At 51.8% G+C, this 19,948-nt stretch overlaps 1 protein-coding gene across 4 annotated transcripts in view; it reads left to right on the top strand.

Moving 5' to 3' along the window:
- Positions 1-19,948, top strand: part of FGD5 (FYVE, RhoGEF and PH domain containing 5) — a 97,640-nt gene that overhangs the window by 28,440 nt on the left and 49,252 nt on the right. For all 4 annotated transcript variants that reach the window (XM_084764932.1, XM_084764935.1, XM_084764934.1 and 1 more), the window contains exon 3: positions 11,698-11,827. In XM_084764932.1, the coding sequence (XP_084621058.1) occupies positions 11,698-11,827 (130 nt within the window). The remainder of the gene's footprint in view (positions 1-11,697; positions 11,828-19,948) is intronic.

Raw genomic sequence — 19,948 nt, 5'->3', positions numbered from 1 at the left:
TCACACCACAGGACGTGGCTAGAACACTGTCCTTCCCACTTATCTAGAAAGGGCTCGAGTTGGGGAGGAGCTCTGAGAGCAGTCTCTTGGGCAAGTATGATTGAGGGCCCCTACTGCCCATTTCTCACACCTGGGGACTGGAGGTCGCCTGCCTGGTCCTCCGGGATGCCAGACTTCAGACCATGCTTTCTGCAGTCCTCCTTGCGAGAGAACCAGTGCTGCTGAAAGCCAGATGTCTGGCAGGGCGCTCAGCTGAGACCAAACGTGGGGATGAGCTTTTGTTTAGTGGTGTCTCCGCTCCAGCTGCAGCTCTGTGAGGAGATCTGAAGATCTGTGGCCACACACTCGAGGGTATCAGGCCAAATTGTCCTCAAAGCCACTCACAGTATTCCCAGCTAGGCCCCCCACCCATGTGGGAAGGTCTCGGGCCTCAGGATGGCATTGTCCAGCCTTAACAACCTGCCCTCTGGCAGGGGCTGGCAGCACAGGACTAGAACGGCTGTCCTGGAGGACAGGAATGTGTGAGTATGGCCCTGTCCTGCCACAGAAACAGGAACAAGTTTGAAAGCAGAGGCTTTGACTTAAGCTGTGTTGTACTGCCTCTCAAGCCTATGAGGACACACACACTCCCTTAACTTACTCTTCCCTGGAGCTTAAGGGGGAAGAGGCAACGCTCTAGAGCCACCCTGAAGGCTTTCCTCACTCATCCATTCTTCAGCCTCTTTACACCTCTCTCAGCCTCCCAGAACCAGTTGCTGGAGACCATATTATTCCCTTGCACACCTGAGCTTCTGCATCAATGCCGCCCCAGACCACACTTTGAACCAAGAGCTTAGAGTCCCTGTCTGTGTGTCCTGCACTCCTCAGAATGCACATTGGACCTTCTCTGTCCTTTTCATATAGTTTTGCAAGCTCTGCCATCCTCTCTGGTTTGTGGCGGTCAGTGTATTCCTGTGCTAATTCCCTGCTGGACCATAAACTCCTGGGGCAGAGGTTTGTCCCCTTTCCTTTAGACTCAGGTGCCTTGCATGTTGAATGCTGGGTTGGAGGCAAAGATGAGGCAGGGGGTGGGTGAACGGAGCAGTGGATGTCAGAGCTTGCCTCTCTACCTCCGGGGCCATGGGCTGGATGCTCAGGAATTCCCTGGCTCCGCTTCCTCCCCATTATGGATACAGAAACCAGGATCACCATGAATATATGTTTGAAGTATTTGTTATATTTATCAAATGAAGCTTCATGCTCCTTAATTAAAAAAAAAATCCCGAGAGTTGAATACTTGGTATTCCTTCAAGAGTGAGAGTCTAAATTGGTGCCTTTCCTTCTTGGGTTTCACAGCTCATTTGGTTGATTTTCTTTTTGATTTAGTCTGTGACACTGAATGAAGGGAAGGGTCTTCATGCCAAACCGAGCCCAGAACTTGGCCACGCCATAAAGCCCCATAAATAGCAAGCTGAACTGCACTCTGTGCAGCAGCATGGTGCCTGGGTCCCCCCAGCTTGGAAAGCATCCTCTGCGTGTGTTCATGGGGGTTTCCCTGGCAGACCTGCCATCCCGAGCCCTGGCACCCACTGCACTGTGCTCTGCGTGCGAGCACTGAAACCCTCTCTAGAAAACCTCCTGAGGGCGATGCTGAGTTACCCCACTGCAGACTCCTCTGCCTAGGGTTCTGCAGCAGGCCTGGCCTGCAGAGCACCATCCGTCAGCCATGCAACCCTATTTGTTGATGAACCGAGGAAACAGGAATATAGTACCTTCCCTTCCATCCTCTCCTCCAGGGGTTTGAATGGTGTGGAAGAAGTGGTCCTGGAGGCTGAGTGCAGCAGGCAGTGCTGGAGTCTGTGTTCAGCTGGCTGGATGCTTCACCCCCAAACAAGCCAATACTTGAGCACTGCGCAGCTCTTGCTTTCCACACAGGGCTGTCGTGTCATCATAGTTTTATTCAGCAGTTTCCTCTTCCACCCTGAAAGGTTCTAGAAGTTTCCTCATACCGGGTGAACAGGTTGGTAGAAAGTTAAGAGGTCCTATTAGCTGCAGTTGAGGTTTAACAGGGCAGGGGCTTAGAGGCTAGCATTAGAGGCACCTGAAGGCAGGCTTCTACCAGAAACATCCTCAGACTTTGGTCCCTTAATGACACTCAGGACAGAGTACAGAGCTGTGCCTGCCCAGCTGACACTTGAAAAGCTGCCTTAAGATGTTTTCTGTTCAGATCCCAGATTGCTGAGTGAGGGTCCCCAGAGCCCGGAGGGTGCAGCAAGCCTGGGGCTGAGAGTTCCACAGGCAGAAGAAGAATGTAGGATAAGACAGAACTGGGGAAGTGGTGGCCCACTGGGCAGAGGCGGGGTAGAAACCCAGGGCCACCATCCTGTTGTTTGTTTACATTTAGGTGCCTTTCTGTCAGGGGAGCTCTCCTAACTCAGGCTTTGGGCTTGTTCACACAGCTTTGAGTCATTAGCTAGGACCTAACTGGTGTCCTTAGTAGGATCTGGGTGTGTGGTGAGGGGAATGTTTTGAGTGGGATTTGGGGTCCTCCAAGTCGGGCTGGGGGAGGCAGGGCCCTTGGGTTCTGCTTTCAACTCATTGCCTTTATTCCAGCCATTTCTTTCATCACAAGCCAGAACGCTCTCTATGAGATGGGTGGTTTTCCCAGCCTTGCATTGTCATGGTCTGTCCTGGGTGTGTGGGGCGAGGACCCTGCCAGCTGGCACGGTTGCTGAATTCTCAGAACCCATATTTCAAAGTAATTACTGACCCAAAAAAGAAGACTTTGAGCCACACAGCTCATAACAACTTCCAGATACCCAGCCTTGTGGGGGGGGGGGGCCAGGAATGCTCCCGGGACTCCCCTCGAAGTATAGAGAGGGTAATTCAACATGCCCTCAGTGAGGGTAGTCTGGGGTGCTGCCCAGGGTCCTCCAGGGCTCATGCAGAGAATAGGAATTAACTAACACAGGGGAAGCTTCTGGCCAGAGGTCTAGACCCTGGCCTAGTTTCTGCAGTTCTCTCTGGCTCATCTCTCTCCTTGTTGGGGGTGATGGATTAGTCCCTGGAGGATGATGGCCTGTGGACCCGCGTCTATGACTTCTCACTTAATGCTTAAAGTCAGGAATTCCAGCGGGCACCGTGTCCTCAATTAACTCTTCGCAATGACCCAAGTAAGCAAGGGAGGCAAGAGCTGACACCACCGAGGTGGGGAAGCTTGTCTTCCAAGATGGCATGCCTAGAACATGGTAGAGTCTAGGCTTTGGACACCCACTTGGGCTGTTCCCACTGTGGTCTAAGCTGTTGCTGTCCCTATCATGGGCTTTAGTATATACACAACACCGGAACATAGAGTTGGGTGGTATTGGTCTGGATCCCTGGATAGGCCTGGGACGAGGAGTGGCTATCTGGAGCCCCAGCCAGCCATTGTGTGCTGGGCTCTGTCAGGCGGCTGGGTGTGGCCCCAGGGCTGCCAGGCCAGTCCCAGGGGAGGAAGTGTCAGTGTTTACAGGAAATGCTGGACAAGGTTTGGGAGGTGGAGGAGGGGTAACTAGCCACCCTGAGCTCTGGAGGTGCATTTGGGCTCTGCTGGGTCCCGGGGTGGTGCCCCTCTTCCACCTCAAGGGCGAAGCTTTTGTTATTCTGGAAGGAAAAAGCGGCCCCTCCCTGCCCCCCTCCCCCCCCCCCATGCCTCTTCCCTCCAAGGGGTCAGCATCCTAGTTCCTCAGAGAACAGTCATCTCATGCCCCATAGTGGACCCTCCTGAGAGCTATGGCCACTGACCTGCCATCTGTGCCTGAGGTGATGAGTGAGCGTTGCTTTCCTTGCCTGTTTAGAAGCCAGCCAGGCAAGGCCAGCTCCGTGCAGCCCCAGCACCTAGGGGGGAGGTTGGCTTCATGCCCTAGAAGTTCCTTAAGATGGGTGTGAATGTGGAAACTTTCTTAAAACAAAACAAAACAAAACAAAACATAAAATAGAAAACAGGCCTGGTGCCAGTTACACACAGGCTCTGCTAAAGCCTGAGTGCAAACGCCACAATGCCTTAGCTACCTGAACATACTCTGTGCCATATTGCAAGAGAAATAACGCTGGGAATGGAGGTCAGTTCAGTGTACTTGCCTAGCATGCAGGAGACCCTGGGTTAGATCCCTAACAATGCGCATAAATTGGGCATGGTGACAAATTCCTGTAATCCTAGCACTGGCAAGGTGGAGGCAGAAGGATCAGAAATCCAGAACCGTTGTCAGCTACATAGAGAGTTTAAGGCCAGCCTGGGCTACATGATATCCTTGCTATAAATAAAAGTAATAAAAATAAAAGAGAGAAAAACAAACGCCATGTTTGGGACCAGAGGAGTTGAGCTTTAGTGGCTTTGCTTCCCACACCCCATTCATGGCCTCCTGCTTTCCTGAACCCATAACCCCTTTGTGCACCTCCTGGACCCCAGCCAGCCTCTAACCTGTTCCCTCTGTGGCTGCTTTCCAGTTTTCCTGGATCAGAGTGCTAGAACATGATAGTGTTACCATGGAAACTGAGGTTGCCTTTTAGGGGTCTTGGCTTTGTTAATAAAATAATTTAGGAATGGAATCTAAAGGAAACCCATGGACAATTTTATTAGAGATTAGGAGATAAACACAGTACAGGTGACATGGAGATCCCGGCAGCTGCCAGAGCGAGAGATGGAGAAGTCGTGTCTCTCGAGGTAGGTGTGGAGAAAAAGTAAAGAACATATTTAAGAAAAGAAAAATCATTTCCGCGAGTAGAAGTGGGCCGAGGACAGGGCCCTCCCCCAAAATAAAACCCACAGGATGTATGGTCTTTTAATAGCCCCCACTTCCCCTCCAGTTTGTAGTTTGTGGACTTAATTTTGTTCCTTAGGTGATGCCAGAGTAAGGAAGATGTCCAGTCTTCCTCTGCAGACTCTTCGTTCACATACTAATCCTGATTCATTTTGCGGGGGGTGGGGGGGCTGGGGGGGTGGGGGGCGCGGTTTGCTGTTGTTCCTGTTCTGTCACAAGAGGGTCTAGAATATAGCAGGATCAGTGTCTAGGCCAAAGCCTAGTCTATTCTCAGGGGAAGAACAGTGAGCCTTAGGACAAGAGCTTGTGCCCTGCTGAAGTCACCTTACCCACTGGGCCCGAGTCTCGACACATTCAGGTGTCAGTCAGTACGATGTCTCCGCTCAACTCTCATGCTCCAGCCTCATGTGCCCCTCGTGTTCATGTGTGTCAGTTCCATACCCAGGTACCTGTCCTCTTTGGGCCAATTGTGTACCCTGGCACCTCCTCACAGGTTGTGTCATACCTTGCAGGATGGGCACCCTGCCCAAGACATCTGCTCTTGTTGTCCAAGCCAGAAGAGGCAACAATGGGCCACAGGAAGAGGCGTGGGCCTGGCTATGTCCTCTGTGTCCACCTTATGTCTGAGAGGTTGGTAGCAGGGTGGGCACTGGCGCAGTGCACAGGGGGCTGGCATGGAGCTGCCAGGGCAAGAGTTGGCCTTGAGCAGAGCCTCAGTTTCCCCAGCTGAGAGTGGCAGCTAGATTCCACAAGGAAGGGCTCTGCAAGGGGAGGGCTCTGAGGAAGGCAGGGCTCTGCAGGTGAGGGTTCTGAGAGGGAAGGAGAGCTCTTAAGGAAGTCTCTGAGGCATGTCGCCCCGTGAGATCCAGCTCATTCTCTCATGACCCTTTCACCTGAAACATTTTTATACAACTCTGGCTATATGGGTATATTTTTTTTAATTTACATGTACTCTCACACAGACACACACACACATAATTTCACATTTATTAAAGATTTCGTATATATAATATATATCATATATTTATTATATTATATAATATAACACATAATATATATTTATTATATTTATATTATATATATATATCCCAGAGATGCTGTACTTGTTTATTTTTACATAAAGATTTAATCTTGGCTCCCTGGCACAGGGCACCTGGCACCTGAAAGTGCTCAGAATGCAGTTTTGTCCTCTCCCAGGCTGTGCTGTGGGGAGGCGTGGGCTTTCTGCCCTGCTCAGTGACCCAGCAGCCAGCCCTCTCCTGGCTCCTAGAGGCTTCAGATACCCTGTGCGGTGTCCTGCCGCTGTCGCAGGCCACGGTATCCCTTCCAGCTCCCAGAGTGAGAGGAATCGCTCCCACCCTTCCTGCTTCATTGTGGTTGGGTTATTCTAAAATGATAGGCCGGTGTGTCTGTATTTCCTCCTGCCCTGGGCCAGGTCAGTGGCAAAAGCTGGGTAGGACAGCAGCACCTCCCAGATTTCAGTCTCAGCACCCACAGTGCCTGGGAAGGCAAATGTGTTCCAGGTGTTCCCTCGCCTCTGTGTCTGAAGTCCAAAGGGGCGGGTAAGGTCAGTGGGAAAGCAGCAAGTTACCTCTGGAGGTGTAGCTGACTATAGAGCTCTCAGCAGAAGCGGCACTCTCTGAGAGCTCCGCAGATGTGATGGGAGCCACTTGGATAATGCCCAGCTCGTATTATCCAGGCCCAGGTACCAACAGTGCCTCTAAGGATCAGAAATGGAATCTCCATCTGTTGCCCATACCAGTGCCCTGAGTTGAATGAGTTAATCAGCCTTCGTCACTGTAACAAAATACCTGAGTGCATCTCCTTACACATTGAAAAAGGTTGTTTTAGTTCACAAGCATGGAGCTTTCAGTCCCTCATCAGTTGGCTCCATTGAGTTGAGCCTGTGATGGCACGTCATGATGGGGGCATATGGCAGAGCCAAGGGGTAGAGGGAGAGGGTGAGGGGAGGAAGATGGTGCCAGGGTCCCATTGTTCCCTTCAAGGGAACATTAGTGTGACTTCATTCTCCAGGCCTCTTCTCTTACAAGTTTCACTGCTCCCAATAGCACCAGCCTAGGAACCCTAGGGCTTCTGGGAAAGCTCTCCCCATGGGAGCAGAGGCTGCTGTTTGCGCAGGCTGAAGCCCAAGGCATCATTGGATCGTCAAGCTCACAGATCTGCCTTGTGGATTGTTCTAGAATGTCACCCCTTTAGATCAGTTTGTCATTTTATGAGTTCTGCAGATTTTAAAAAAGCTTTATGTAAAAAAAAAAAAAAGCTTTATGTCACTAGACTTAGAGCCTCATCAATTATCTAAAAATAAACCTTAATGGCCACAGTCAAGACCGGTTTTTTTTTCCCACCTTTGGGCCAGAAGAGACTCCAGGATTTGTATGGGGTAGGAGAAGGCTGAACTGGGCCCAAGGATTAGAAAATTATTGGAAAAATTCCTTTAAAATGAAAGACCAACTGTGACAAGTGTTTGCCAGGATGGGGGAGAAACCTGGACACTTATGCAGAGCTGGAAGGGATGTAAAAACCATGAGAAGATAGTCTGGTGGTTCCTAAATATTTGTAACACATAGTGACCATCTGCCTGGCAGTCCCACACATATATGTACAGCTTAGAGGAAACACCCACAGCTGCTTAAGAACTGGGTAAGCAGAAAAAAAAAAAAAAAAAAAAAAAAAAGAACTGGTTATGCCAGCATTCCCAGAAGCCTTAGTAACAACAGCAAAACCCAGAGACCTTCCAGATTATGGTCTGCCTAGTCAACGGAATATTATTTAGCCGTGCAAAGGAATGAAGTGCTGATGCCTGCTCCAGCAGGAGTGAACCCTCAACACACCATCCTAAGTGAGAGAAGCCAGACACATACAGTGGAACCTGTTGACATGAGGTTTAGAATAGAGGAAGTAGGCTAGAGGTTGCCAGGACTCGGGGACACAGTTCAAAGGACATGGAGGTGATGAGATTTTTATCTCATTAGACTCGGTGGCAGGTGAGTAGCCCTCCTGAGCACACTAAAAAGCACTGAGTCGGGGCTTGGTGTGAGGGTGGAATTCATGGTCTGTGAGTCACGTCTAGGAAGAGCTGTCCTAAGTGGAAAACAATCCCTACAACCCCCAGGGCTGTGCTGGAGGAAACGTCACAGGTCAGGGAGCAAGATGACTTGTTTTTACTTAGCGAGAAATGGAAATGGAGTTCTCTAAAAAGCCTCTCCTTGGAGCCCTTTCTGGGAAATGTTACAAGGCTCTCTACCCCTTGGCTGACCCCCAGCGCAGGGGGCGTTCTCCTCAGGAGCAACAGAGCAGAGTTCTTGCAGATGGGAGGCTGTAGCAGGCTGGCCAGGTCCGGGGATGCCTGCAGCCTGGCCTCAGCCCTGGGGTCTTCTGTCCACTTTCCACCTCCGTTATATAGATGGGGAAGCTGAGGCCCAGCGTGGCAGCCACAGAGTGCCCTGGATTGATGAGCCCATCTTGAAGTCACTCTCTATCTCGTCAGATTTCCTCTGTGCTTTGTCTCATTCAGAACGGGAGGGGACAGATCTCAGTGGGATAGAGAGAACTTCGTTCTTAATAAAAGTGGCCACCTGGGCAGGCCCTAGAGGGGTTGTCTGCATGCTGAGAAAGTACTGTGGGGCTGGGGAGGCACTGGTCAGAAGTGGAGGCCAAGTGTTTGGAAATCCCAGTTTCGTCCCCCACCCTCCTTTCTGTCCTCCCCCCTGGCTCTTCCAGCTGTTCTGTTAACTGCCATCATTACATTTGCTAGCTTGGTCTCCATCTCAGTTTTTCCAGCTCACAGAGGGCTCCAGCTCATCCCCATCCTGTCCCTAACAGGCTGGCCAGAAGAGGTGCACATTCTGGCCTTGGCCACAGATGTCTAACTGCAGCTGGGATGGACGGACTGTGGGCTCAAGCTTGCCTAGCAGCTCCCAAGAGACAGTGCCTTCTCTGATAAGTTATGAGGCCCTTTAGACTGTGCTGTTAGAGATGGAAGCTAATGGTCCGAGTTGGACAGCGCAAGGCCCAGCCACAGAAGAGACATGGCCTTTTTACAACTGCAGGCGGCTGGAAAGGCCCCCGGGCTCGTTTGGCGGGTCAGTTAAGGTAACAGGCTCTAGGGTAGCTTTTCATGCTATCTTTAAGCCTAAAATGGATGCAGAGGGAGAACACGGCTTAGTGGAAGTTAAAGGTAGCTCTTCACAGGCTAAGAAGGACCGCACCCCCCACACACACACATGCTAGAAAGTGGCCATCTTTGCCCTGGTGCTCTTATGTGACCCAAAGGTGCCCGCTGACCCCAGCCTGACAGACTAGAAACAAGTTGTGTGTATTGGTCAGCTTTGCGTAGCTGTCATGAAACCCCTGACAGAAACACCTCTATGGAAGAAAGGTTGACCGTGACTCATGCCTTTAGATGGTTTCAGTCTGTCATGGAAGCGGAGGGTCGGGGGCGGCCAGGGAGGAGGGGGAAGCTCCTGATGTCCATGAAGCAGAGACAGAGAATTCCCCAGGCTGGCCAAGAACTCCCACTTTGTCCCCCAGGCTGCCAGCCCCAATGATGGTGTTACCCATTTTCGTGGTGGTTCTAGCCCTTTGCTGATCCTCTCTGGAAGGCCTCAGATGCCACCAACAGTGTATGTTGCGAGTCTCCTTGGCACTTCCAATTTAGCGGATAGTTGAGGCTGACTCACCAAGATCGACTCACCTAAGTATGGGTTCCCTCTTCCCTCTTCCTGATGTTTGGGTTCCAGGCCTCTTGGTCACTGAACTTGACCTAGCTACCTGACTGTCTCACCCAGGATTGAGTTACTATAGAGATGGGGGCATCCTTATTGCTTCTGAGCCCCCTGGAGAGAGCAAATGAGAGGCCAGCCAATGCAAAGGATGGGCACGCAGTGGTTTCTTTATTCCAGTAAGTTACGCTGAGTAATGCATCCATCTGCTGCTGCCAGGCTGTGGGGACAGCATGCTAACATGTAGCAAGTGTCCTCACCACCCTGCTGAGGGCCTTTGTGCAGTTTCTTCATCAGTCCCCAGAAAGCCCGGACCACTCCTGGATCCCTGCATCACTTCCCACCCATTTTATGGGTGAAAATAGAAAAAGTCAGGACACAGAAGGGAGTAACCCGCTTGAAGTGATAGAGCGAGCGGTCCAGCCAAGCAGGCAGGTGTACATTCCACATGCTTTCTCGTGTGTTATCATGTTCCTGTAGGTATGTGCTCATGTGTGTGTGTGTGTATGTGCATGTGTGTGGAAGCCAAAACTCAATAAAGGTGTCTTCTTTCCATTTTTTTTTCACATAGGGCCTCACTGTGTAGCCCTAGCTGGCCCAGAACTTGCTCTGTAGACTGGGATGGTCTTCAACTCAAAGATTCACCTGCCTCTGCCTCCTGAGTCCTGCGACTAAAAGTGTGTGCCACCCCCTTGGCCCCTGGGTTTTCCTCTGTTGTTCTCCACCCTAGTTCCTTTTCAACATAGGCTCTTTCACTAGACATAAAACTTGTTCATTCATGCTGGGAGTGGTGGCGCACGCCTTTGATCCCAGCACTCGGGAGGCAGAGGCAGACAGATCCCTGTGAGTTTGAGGCTAGCCTGGTCTACAAAGAGAGTCCAGGACAGCTAATGCTACACAAAGAGACCCTGTCTTGAAAAACAAAACAAAGCAAAACAAAACAAAAACCAACCAAACAAACAAACAACAACAAACCAAAAAACCAAAACCAAACTCAAAAAACTTGTTCATTCAGCCAGGCTGGTGGCCAGTGAGCTCCAGGAGGGGTCCTATCTTGGCCACCATCCCGTCTTTTCAGTGTTGGGGTATAGGCGCATGCTACTATGCTCAGGTTTTGCCTGTGTGCTGAGCATGAGAGCTTGGGTCTTCATGCTTGTATGACAGGCACTTTATCCACTGCCCCAGCCACCACTACAGATCTTCCCGCTCTTTTAACCAGCATGGTCATGAGGGACAGGCCGAGCTGTGAGAGGCAATCTAGATGATGTCCGAATGCTTGCAAAGAGTTTCTAGCAAAAGGGCCACATGACTAAAATGGATTTCAAGGTCCCTCTCACCCTAGACATGGAGGCAGGAGGTGGTCTGGGCCACAGGCACTGTGATGAAGGTGCCAGTGGACTCAAGGAACGTGTGCAGAACTGGATGTGGGAGGAGTTTGATGCCTTCAAAGCTGGCTGGGAACGTTTTTTTCTCTTCCCCAGTATGTTCTACAAAAGGCCTGGTATTTACCTATGCTCCTTGATGAGAGACCAGAAGCTCAGGGGACCACTTCTGCCCTCACTATTTATGACCAGTGGTCATAAAAGGGAGTCCCCCAGACTCCCTGCCATCTGCTTGTGGCATAGAGACAAATGGTTACACACTTGCCAAGGTGGCTCTGGAAGGCAGGTCCCTGGGATCACCCACATTGCTGTGCATGCTTTCTGTCACCACCGACACCCACAGTTCCACAATAGACAGGAAGGCAGGTGCAGAGAGACTCCACTGTGCAGCAGACCTGGTCGGGGGTCTCATTTCCTGTGCCTTAGCAGGAAGCCTGTAGCAAGAGACACTGCCCACTGTCATGGTTCAAAAGAAGAAGCCCACACCCAACATTTTAAAATGAAGAAGAGAAAGGTCTCACATGTTGGGAGGAAGCCTCAGTTGAGCTTGGGCTAAGTTGCTTTGGTCTTCCCTCAATGCTTTAGCCCGCCTGGACCTGACGGGGACCTGGGGTTGTCTTAGCATGTGTAAGACCAGGGCCACAGAGAGCCTGGCTTGTCTCATGTACTGAAAAGGGAGTTGCTGTGGCCAGGGTGGGGAAGGGAGTGTGCACTGGGTCACCCTCTATTGTGAAGAGGGGCCAGAAAAGCAGCTCTAACTCTCCCCTACCTCTCTCACTCTCTTGCTCTGCCTAGCGCCTACACGGAGCCCTACAAGGTCTGTCCCATCTCGGCGGCCCCCGGAGAGGACCTCACATCCGAGGAAGAACAGGGCAGCTCAGAGGAGGAAGACAGCGCTTCGCGAGATCCCAGCCTCACACACAAGGTAGGGCACCTTCCGGGTGAGGGGCTGGGGAAGGATCTGGGGGCAGAGAAATGGAGGTGGAAGGAACTGGAGAAACCACACCCCACCTCTCGCTGCAGCCACCCCTCAGTCACTCGGCAGTGGCTGTGGCTTTCAGAAGTGGGGTGGGAGACACTTCCTGCTGGAAGAAGTTTGGGGTTTCCCACGGTCTTTGTGGGTGGTACGGGGTGGAGCTGCGTGCTCTGCGTCAGGACAGCCTCAGATTCTAGTGTGTTTAGGCCTTGGTTTCCTCATCTGTGAGGTGCGCATCAAGAGAATGTTGTTGACTGAAAACAGAGTCTGGGATGCTCGCTGGTTTTTGTCTCCCTGAGCAGCTGGCCTAGGGCAAGGGGACGTGATGTAAAAGCTGTTTGGAAGAGGCACAGAATGGCCCTGGTCCTGATAGAGAGTGGAGCTATTCGTGCCTTGGCACATCAGTGTAGATGGAAGCAGAGCCACTTCCCACTGGGTGCTCGCAGTGGCTGCACCTCCGACTTATTGCCACACTTCAGTCTGCCCATGTCCCCCAAGAACCAGGTGGTTTCCACCTTGGACATCTGCAGGAGCCATGGCCATTGTCTGGCCACCTTCCCCAGAAGCCCTTCCCAAGTCTGTCTCTCCTTTCTCCTCATGTCCCCTCCGAATGCAGTTCAGGCTCTCCCAGTGGCTGTGGAAGCTGGGCTGGGACCTGGCTGTCACCAAGCTTCTGGGAAGTGAACTGTGTTTCGTTTTGTAGTCGCACTTTGGCTTCTTTTAAAACTCAGCTTGTGTCTCTGAATATTGTTTCCCGAAAGTTACCAACAAGTGAAAGACCCCCAAAAGGAGCCATCCATACTGTTTCACAGCCCTGCTCTGCCTACCTGTTCCTCACCCTGCCTCCTCCTGCCCCTGCCCTGCCCCTTCCATGCCTCCTATTGCCCCTGCCCTACTTCCTCCTGCCCTGTCCTGCCTACCCCTACCTCCTCATGCCCTGTCCTGCCTGCCCCTACCTCCTCATGCCCTGTCCTGCCTGCCCCTACCTCCTCATGCCCTGTCCTGCCTGCCCCTACCTCCTCCTGCCCTATCCTGCCTGCCCCTACCTCCTCCTGCACTGTCCTGCCTCCTCCTGCCCTGTCCTGCCTGCCCCTACCTCCTCCTGCACTGTCCTGCCTGCCCCTACCTCCTCCTGCACTGTCCTGCCTGCCCCTACCTCCTCCTGCACTGTCCTGCCTCCTCCTGCCCTGTCCTGCCTGCCCCTGCCTCCTCCTGCCCTGATGCTTTTGCTCAGGCCTTCCTGCTTTCCCCTCCATCAGCCTGGCTCTCAGCAGCCCTCCCAGCCCTCTGGTCCTTCCTAGTTCTCCCTCTGTCCCTGCCCCATCTCCACCCCTCCCTTCTGCTGCTGAGTAGCAATGAAGCCCCAGAGATTCATAACTGGCTTTGCCACCTCTACCCCACAGTTGAAGACACAGGCTCAGAGTGATTAAATCACTAACCCAGGGTAGTTGGAAGGCTTGGGGACCCACACAGGGGTCTGGCTGCTTTGTATTTTTTTTTCCCTCCACACCTTCTTCCCCTTGAAAGAATCCTGACTTCTTGCTGGAAGGAAAGAGAACCCTACATTGCTGGTACCCACTAGAGAGGCTTTTGGCTTTCCTGGGCATCCCTGGTGGTGTGGGATCAGGAAGCAAAAGGAGACCAATGGCAGGAATTTGCAACTAGTGGCTGCCACCAAGGATACATGGTGCTCCTCCGGCTGTGTCACCTTGTCCCATCAGCTCCCCCATCTCTAAGATGAGAGTGTTGCTGGGTCATGGGAGGGTCAAACAAGACAGATGTGAGTGTATGGACAGAGGCCACTGCAGGGACAGAGATGCAGTTGTCTTCTGAATCCAAGGGGCAGGAGGAAAGAAGGACAGGAGAGGGGAGAGGAACAGGGGAGGAGAGGGGCAGGAGGAGAGGCACAGGAGGAAGAGAGGAAGACAGAGGGGCTGGCCTGATTGGCACCTCTGTGGAGCAGTGAAGTCCTAAGGTCTTGGGAATTCAGGGGCACTCAAAGGCAAGAAGCAGGGTAACATACGACCAAGAGTTGGTTCAAACCCAGGTCTCCCACTTGCCAGCTGAACGACAGACAGGAGTAGACGTCTGGACGTCCTCAGCCAAACCCCTCACCCACTCTCACAGAACACACTCTTGTAGAACTGTTCCTCGGTTCTTCCATGAAGATCACCATGACCGGGCATAGCGTGTACTGTTTGATTTGCATCGTTACTTTTACAGAAACTGCATCGAATTGTTAGGATCCCAAGGTGCTCTTTCACCTCCTTATACCCGAGAGCAGGATGGTATGTGTCTCCTATGCTTGAGGCCCTAGGTACCAGCCCCAACATCACAGACAAAAAAAAAAAAAAAAAAAAAAAAAAAAAAAAAAAAAAAAACTTCCCTCCAGGGAAGCTCTTAGGAGCTCAGAATGTGCGTGGTTTCCACGTGTGCTGCTACTTTGCCCACAGAGGCTAGGCAACCCACTCTGGCCTGGCTTCAAGTTCCCAAAGGCCCAAGGCCTTGTGGCTGGTGACAGGCTGTAAAGTCTCCAAGTGGGACATCTTCATAGTGCTGGTGGGGTAGGGAGTCCAGGGAGGGATCCCTTGTTCCCTGTCCCCTGTGCTCCCCTAGGTCAGAGAATCTTCTGGCTCCACAAGCAGAGATTTCCCCAACCCCAGCTTCATACCTGTGTAGCCTTATGCAGGAGGGAAGACAGGAGCAGGCTTCCCAGCCCTGACTACCTCTGAAGGGAAGTGAGCAGGAAGTTTGGGGGTACAACAGTGAGTTCTACCCTTCCCTGAAATTTGGGAGAAGGAACAGAACAGGAAGCCAGGTCCACCCCTGTGTCTGGCCTCACCCTCTCCTACTCAGATACACAAAGGGTGCAGTTTGAAGGAAAGGAAGAGTGAGGAAGAAAGGAAAAGCGAGAAGGACTTAAAAATAGCTCTGCTGTAAAAGGCATTCAGAGGCCACAGGCTGGCGCAACCCCCGCCTGCCCAACAATGAGTGCGCTTTGCCGGCTAACAGGGACTTTTCAGGCAAAATACCAGCTCCCGGGAGACCAGCGCTCAGCCAGGAGCCGGCACCTCCTCCTGCCTCCTCCCTGCACCTCCTCCCCACAGGCTCCACCTAGCCACACCTCCCTGAAGGCTAGGTCTCTCCCAGCCATACCCTACCAGCAGAAAGGTTGCCTAGCGTTGGCCCTTCAGGTGCTCTCCTGCCCACGCCACATTTCCCGCCAGACTGAGCTTGGCCTCAGCCCTTCTTCCACTTGCACTGTCACCTTTGCCCCTCCCCCAAACTCATGGCCAGCTGAACCCTGGTGTTTTCCCGTAAGTCCTCACACAGGCCTGGAGCTCAAGGGTGCATCTGCTGGGTACTTTACTGATGCGTATTGTCCCGTTTGCCCCTTCTCAGTGTCCATACTTCTCTTCTGTAACCACAACACGCTTAACGAGTGCTCTGCACTTGCTGGGTGCCAGCACCCTGCTGCGGGCTGACTGGTGGGTAGCCTGGAGGCGTTTCCCAGACTGCTTAGTTCTGTGACGCAGGAGCCATGCTACCGGGACAGGGGCTCCTGGGTAGAGATTTGGGGAGTTCAAGGAAGAGAGGGAAGCCTGATACTTATTTTTTTCCTTCTTTCAATTTCGGGAAAATGTTATGTCAAGATGCACAACGCATGGCTTTGATTGCATTAAGTTGCTATTTAATTTAAATTAAATGCACAACCGTGTGTGTGTGTGTGTGTGTGTGTGTGTGTATGCGTGTGTGTTGCTGGGGACTAAACCCAGAGCCTCGCACATGCTAGGCAAATCCTTCCTTCTGAGCTGTATTTGCCCGGGCTTAGCCTCCTCAGCCTGTACAGTTGAGTGGTATGGAGCACACCCAGTCTGGGAAGTCTTCTCCACCACCCATCTGCAGAACCTCTCCATCTCCCTAAGCAGATGCTCCACAGTCATTACGCTCCCCTCCCCCACCCTCTGGCACACGCTCTACCGCTTTTGTCTCCGTGAATGTGAGGAGTAGATGGTGTTGCCTCTTGGCACTACTAGCCTGGCTTTTTGTTGTTGTTTGTTTGGTTGGTTGTTTTGCTTTTCAAGACAGGGTTTCTCTGTGTGGTACCGGCTCCTGAAACTGTTTGTAAACCAGGCTGGCCTTGAACTCACAGATCTGCCTGCCTCTGCCTCCCGAGTGCTGAGATTAAAGGCGTGTGCCACCACACCCGGCTCTAGCCTGGTTTTGTTTTGTTTTGTTTTGTTTTTTCACAAGGTCCATCCATGTGGTAGGGGTCCCTTCTTTTCATGGGTGAATGATATGCTGCTGTCTAGCCAGACTATCTTCCATCTATACAATGGGAGGCCTCTGCCTTCTGGCCCAACTGTGAACAGTGAGGCTGTCCCTCATAGCCCCAGTGTCACACAGTGTCTTTATCCAGAAACAGGGCTGCTCCGCTATGTGACAATTCTGTTTTGAGTTTTCATAGGTTTTTTTGGTTTTTGTTTTTTGTTTGTTTTTGTTTTGTTTTGTTTTGTTTTGTTTTTTGTGCCTTCTTACATCCCCACCCACAGTGCAGAAGATTCCCGTTTCCTTCCTGATGAAGGGTCATCTGAGTTCCACATGCTGAGAGAGGCCTGTGGGGAGGCGTGGCCAGAGACACATGGTGCTGGGGAAAGAGAGGCCCAGGAGAAAGGATCTTCCCAAAGCCCTCGTGTATACCCACCCATCTCCTTGGCCTCCACATCTCTCTGTACATCCTCACCTCATATGATCCAGGCCTTGTCTCCATGTACACAGTGCCAGCCCCAGCGCTGGTGGTCCCAGCCATGGGAGGTCTTCCACCGTAAGCTTGACTGGCGCTATCTCTGTCTCTTCCCCTTTCATTTTTCCAGCTGCCCCTCTTTGTCTCCTCTGTATATGGGACATTTCCCAAGTCCTGGCCCCTTCCCAGTTCCTTCTTGCTTCCTGTGCCCTTAACATCACAGCTTCAGCCTTCTAGGTCAGCAGATACGGAGACACAACACAGACTGAGCTCACCCACTCCCCACCAGCTCTCCCTTTCTCTGGTGTTTCTGATGTGAATGGTAAAGGGTTTTTTAAAATCACTTTATCTCAGCCACGTACCAAATAAAGTCAGGCAGTACCCAGCCTTAGAGCAGGCACAGTGAGGATACACAAGCAAATGCTGCCTGCCCTTAAGTCACCCCAGGACCTTTGCACTTGCCATTTCCTCCACGTTCTGCCCTCTGTGCTGAACGTCACCTCCTGCTGTTCTTGCCGCAACATTCCTGCCCATTTCCTGATCCCGGAATTGTGTCCTTGTATCTCTGCTCACTTGTGTGAGTTTGGCCTCTCCCTGTTTGAGCAGCCCCAGGAGGGCACATGGGCTGGTACTTACAAAGCAGTTGCTATGTTCAGACACACAGATGAGTAACTGAATATATTAGCTTCCATCCCTGCACTTGATGAAGGCTCACCTCTGCGCATGGCAGGCTAATAGAAGAAAGACACCGGAGAACCCCTTCCATCCAGTGTTGCTAAGGCTGGGATCTCTTGGCTCCCAGGAACTTACTATGGCTGGGGTCCATGCTATCGCATCAGGGACCCTCTGAAATAGTGTAGGCAACGGAGAAGATGTAAACTCAGAGCTTAGTTTTGTGGGCCCAGGAGGACTCATGGCGTCTGGAGGAACCCGGGGTGCCTGAGTGTCACAAACCAGTGTTCAGCTTAAAGGCAAATAGGACATGTAATCAGGTACAAGGATGCTGAGGGTACACTACCTAGTGGCCCCAGCTGTTTGATTGATCTCAGGTCACAGGCCCCTTTGCTCCCTCCTTTCTGCTGTTGTGCAGGGCTCTGCTTAGTATCCAGTGTACATAGGAAACACTCACAGTCCCTGAGTGTTAGACAACCAGCATCCGAGTCTCCATCCCAGGCCCAAGGCAGATAGCACGTGACGCCCACTCTCCTTGTGCATTCACCAAAGGTTGGCCTCGGCATCACCCTCTGCTCTGTGCGATGCCACTGGAGATGCTAATGGGCTTTCCCAGCTCCAGGGATAACCTTTAAGCTAAACTTGGTGTGCCCATCTTACTAACTTGTCTGTGTGGTGTGTCTCCCAACCCAACAATGGCTGTCTGCGGGGAAGGATAGCTTGAGGCAGCCCTGGTGCTGTGTGTGTGTGAGCCACACATAGCTGGGGAGGTGTTTGAGGCTCAGGTTGGGGTTGCAGGTGGCACAGGAGCAGGGGTTAGGGTGACAGAGCTGTCCTTGTAAGATATTTTGTCATGCTTCCGTGAGGTCATAGGATTTCTATTGCTGTGGGAAAACACCAACCAAAAGCAACTTGGAGAGGAAAGGGTTTATTTCAGCTTATAGCTTATAGTCCACCACCCAGGGACAACAGGGCAGAAACTCAAGGCAGGAACTTGGAGGTAGGAACCTGGAGGTAGAAGCTAATACAGAGGCCATGGAGGGATCCTGCTTACTGGCTTGTTTCCAGTAGCGTTCTCAGCCTGCTTTCTTAGCCAGCCCAGGGGTGATACCACCTCCAGTGAGCTGTGCCTTCTCATGTTGCTTATTAATTAAGAAAATGCACCTCAGGCTTGCCTACAGGCCAGTCTGGTGGGGATTTTTTTTTCTCTCAGCTCTCAGTTGAGGTTCCGTCTTTCTAAATGACTCTTCCTTGTGTCAAGTTGATGTAGAACTAGCCAGCATGCATGGAAAGGTGACGGAGAATCTGCATGAGGTAGGAGATGACAGGAGAAAGTCATGCAGTCCAGATACCTACTGGCTTTTGAAGTCATGATGAACCTTCTAGAGCCAAAGTGAGATGCGGGGACAAGACAGAGCTGTGAGCTGGCTCCTCCTGCTGCCAGAAGGACAACTTGCAAGTTACTCATAGCTTCTGCCCTAGGATTCCAGAAGGCAGCACATTGGAAAGGGCATAACAAACTCGAATTTTATAATCATGCTAAGAACATTTAACATGAGATCTGCCTTCTTAGTGTCTGTCTATGATGAATGGGTACAGAAAATATGAGATACAGAGAGAGAGAGAGAGAGAGAGAGAGAGAGAGAGAGAGAGAGAGAGAGAGAGAGAGAACACAATGGATTATGGGGCCAGCAGTATAGTTCAGCAGGTAAAGGCACTTGCTGTCAAGCCTGACAGCCGAGTTTGATTCCTGGGTCCTACATGGTGGAAAAAGAAAATTGTCTCCCACAAGTTGTGTACACACACACACACACACACACACACACACACACACACACACACACACCAGAGGAATAGTATTTGGCCCTTAAGAAGGAGATCCTGCCATTTCTAGGACTGAATGGCACCAGAAGATATTTTGCTAAGTGAAGAAGTCAGACACAGGGAGTCACCCTGCAGGATTCCACCTACACACAGCATCTTGTATTGCTGTACATGCAGCCAGTGGAAGGCAGTTTCTAGGGTCTGAGTGAAGAAGAGGAAGGCAGCTTCTGCTTGGTAGGTGTAGGAATCAATGACACCAGAGTCCCATGTATCCCGAGAAGAAACTGAAGCCCACCAGGGCTCACTTCGGGGCCAGGTCAGAGGTAACATTAGGAGCAAAGAGAGGTCACTACCTCACTACCTTGGGCATGGAGTTTCAAGATGACACTTTGTCACTGCGGGTCCAGCACACACTGCAGCCAGAGCCAGAGCTCCCGCTCAGTGTTCAGGCTGCCCCCCCCCCCACTGGATCCCAGGAAGCCATGTGTCCCTGCTGCCCCCTCTCCTTCATTGTCCTGCAGACAGTTGCTCCTCTTCAACATCCCCACTCCTCTCCATGTGACACCAGAATCATTGGTGACAGTGATGGTGGGGATGATCAGCAAGCCATTTCCCTAGCATATCTCTCAATTTCCTAGTGACACTGAAATCTCAGGGGGGAGATTATGTTGTCCCAGAGCAGGAGTTCTGGAATTTGGGGACAGAGACCCCTGGAATCATCTAGCTGCCTCTCATCAGACATGCCCTCAGAACATTTCCGCAGCTCTATGACAGACCCTCCACTCGCTGAAGACCTGTGCGATGTCCACAGACACGCACCCTTCCTGCTC

Source organism: Acomys minous (genome assembly GCF_964271855.1).
Source record: "Acomys minous genome assembly, chromosome: 17".
In the NCBI taxonomy this organism is placed as follows: Eukaryota; Metazoa; Chordata; class Mammalia; order Rodentia; family Muridae; genus Acomys; species Acomys minous.
Note: the sequence above shows the minus strand (reverse complement) of the source record. Positions and strands in the feature narration are given on the sequence as shown.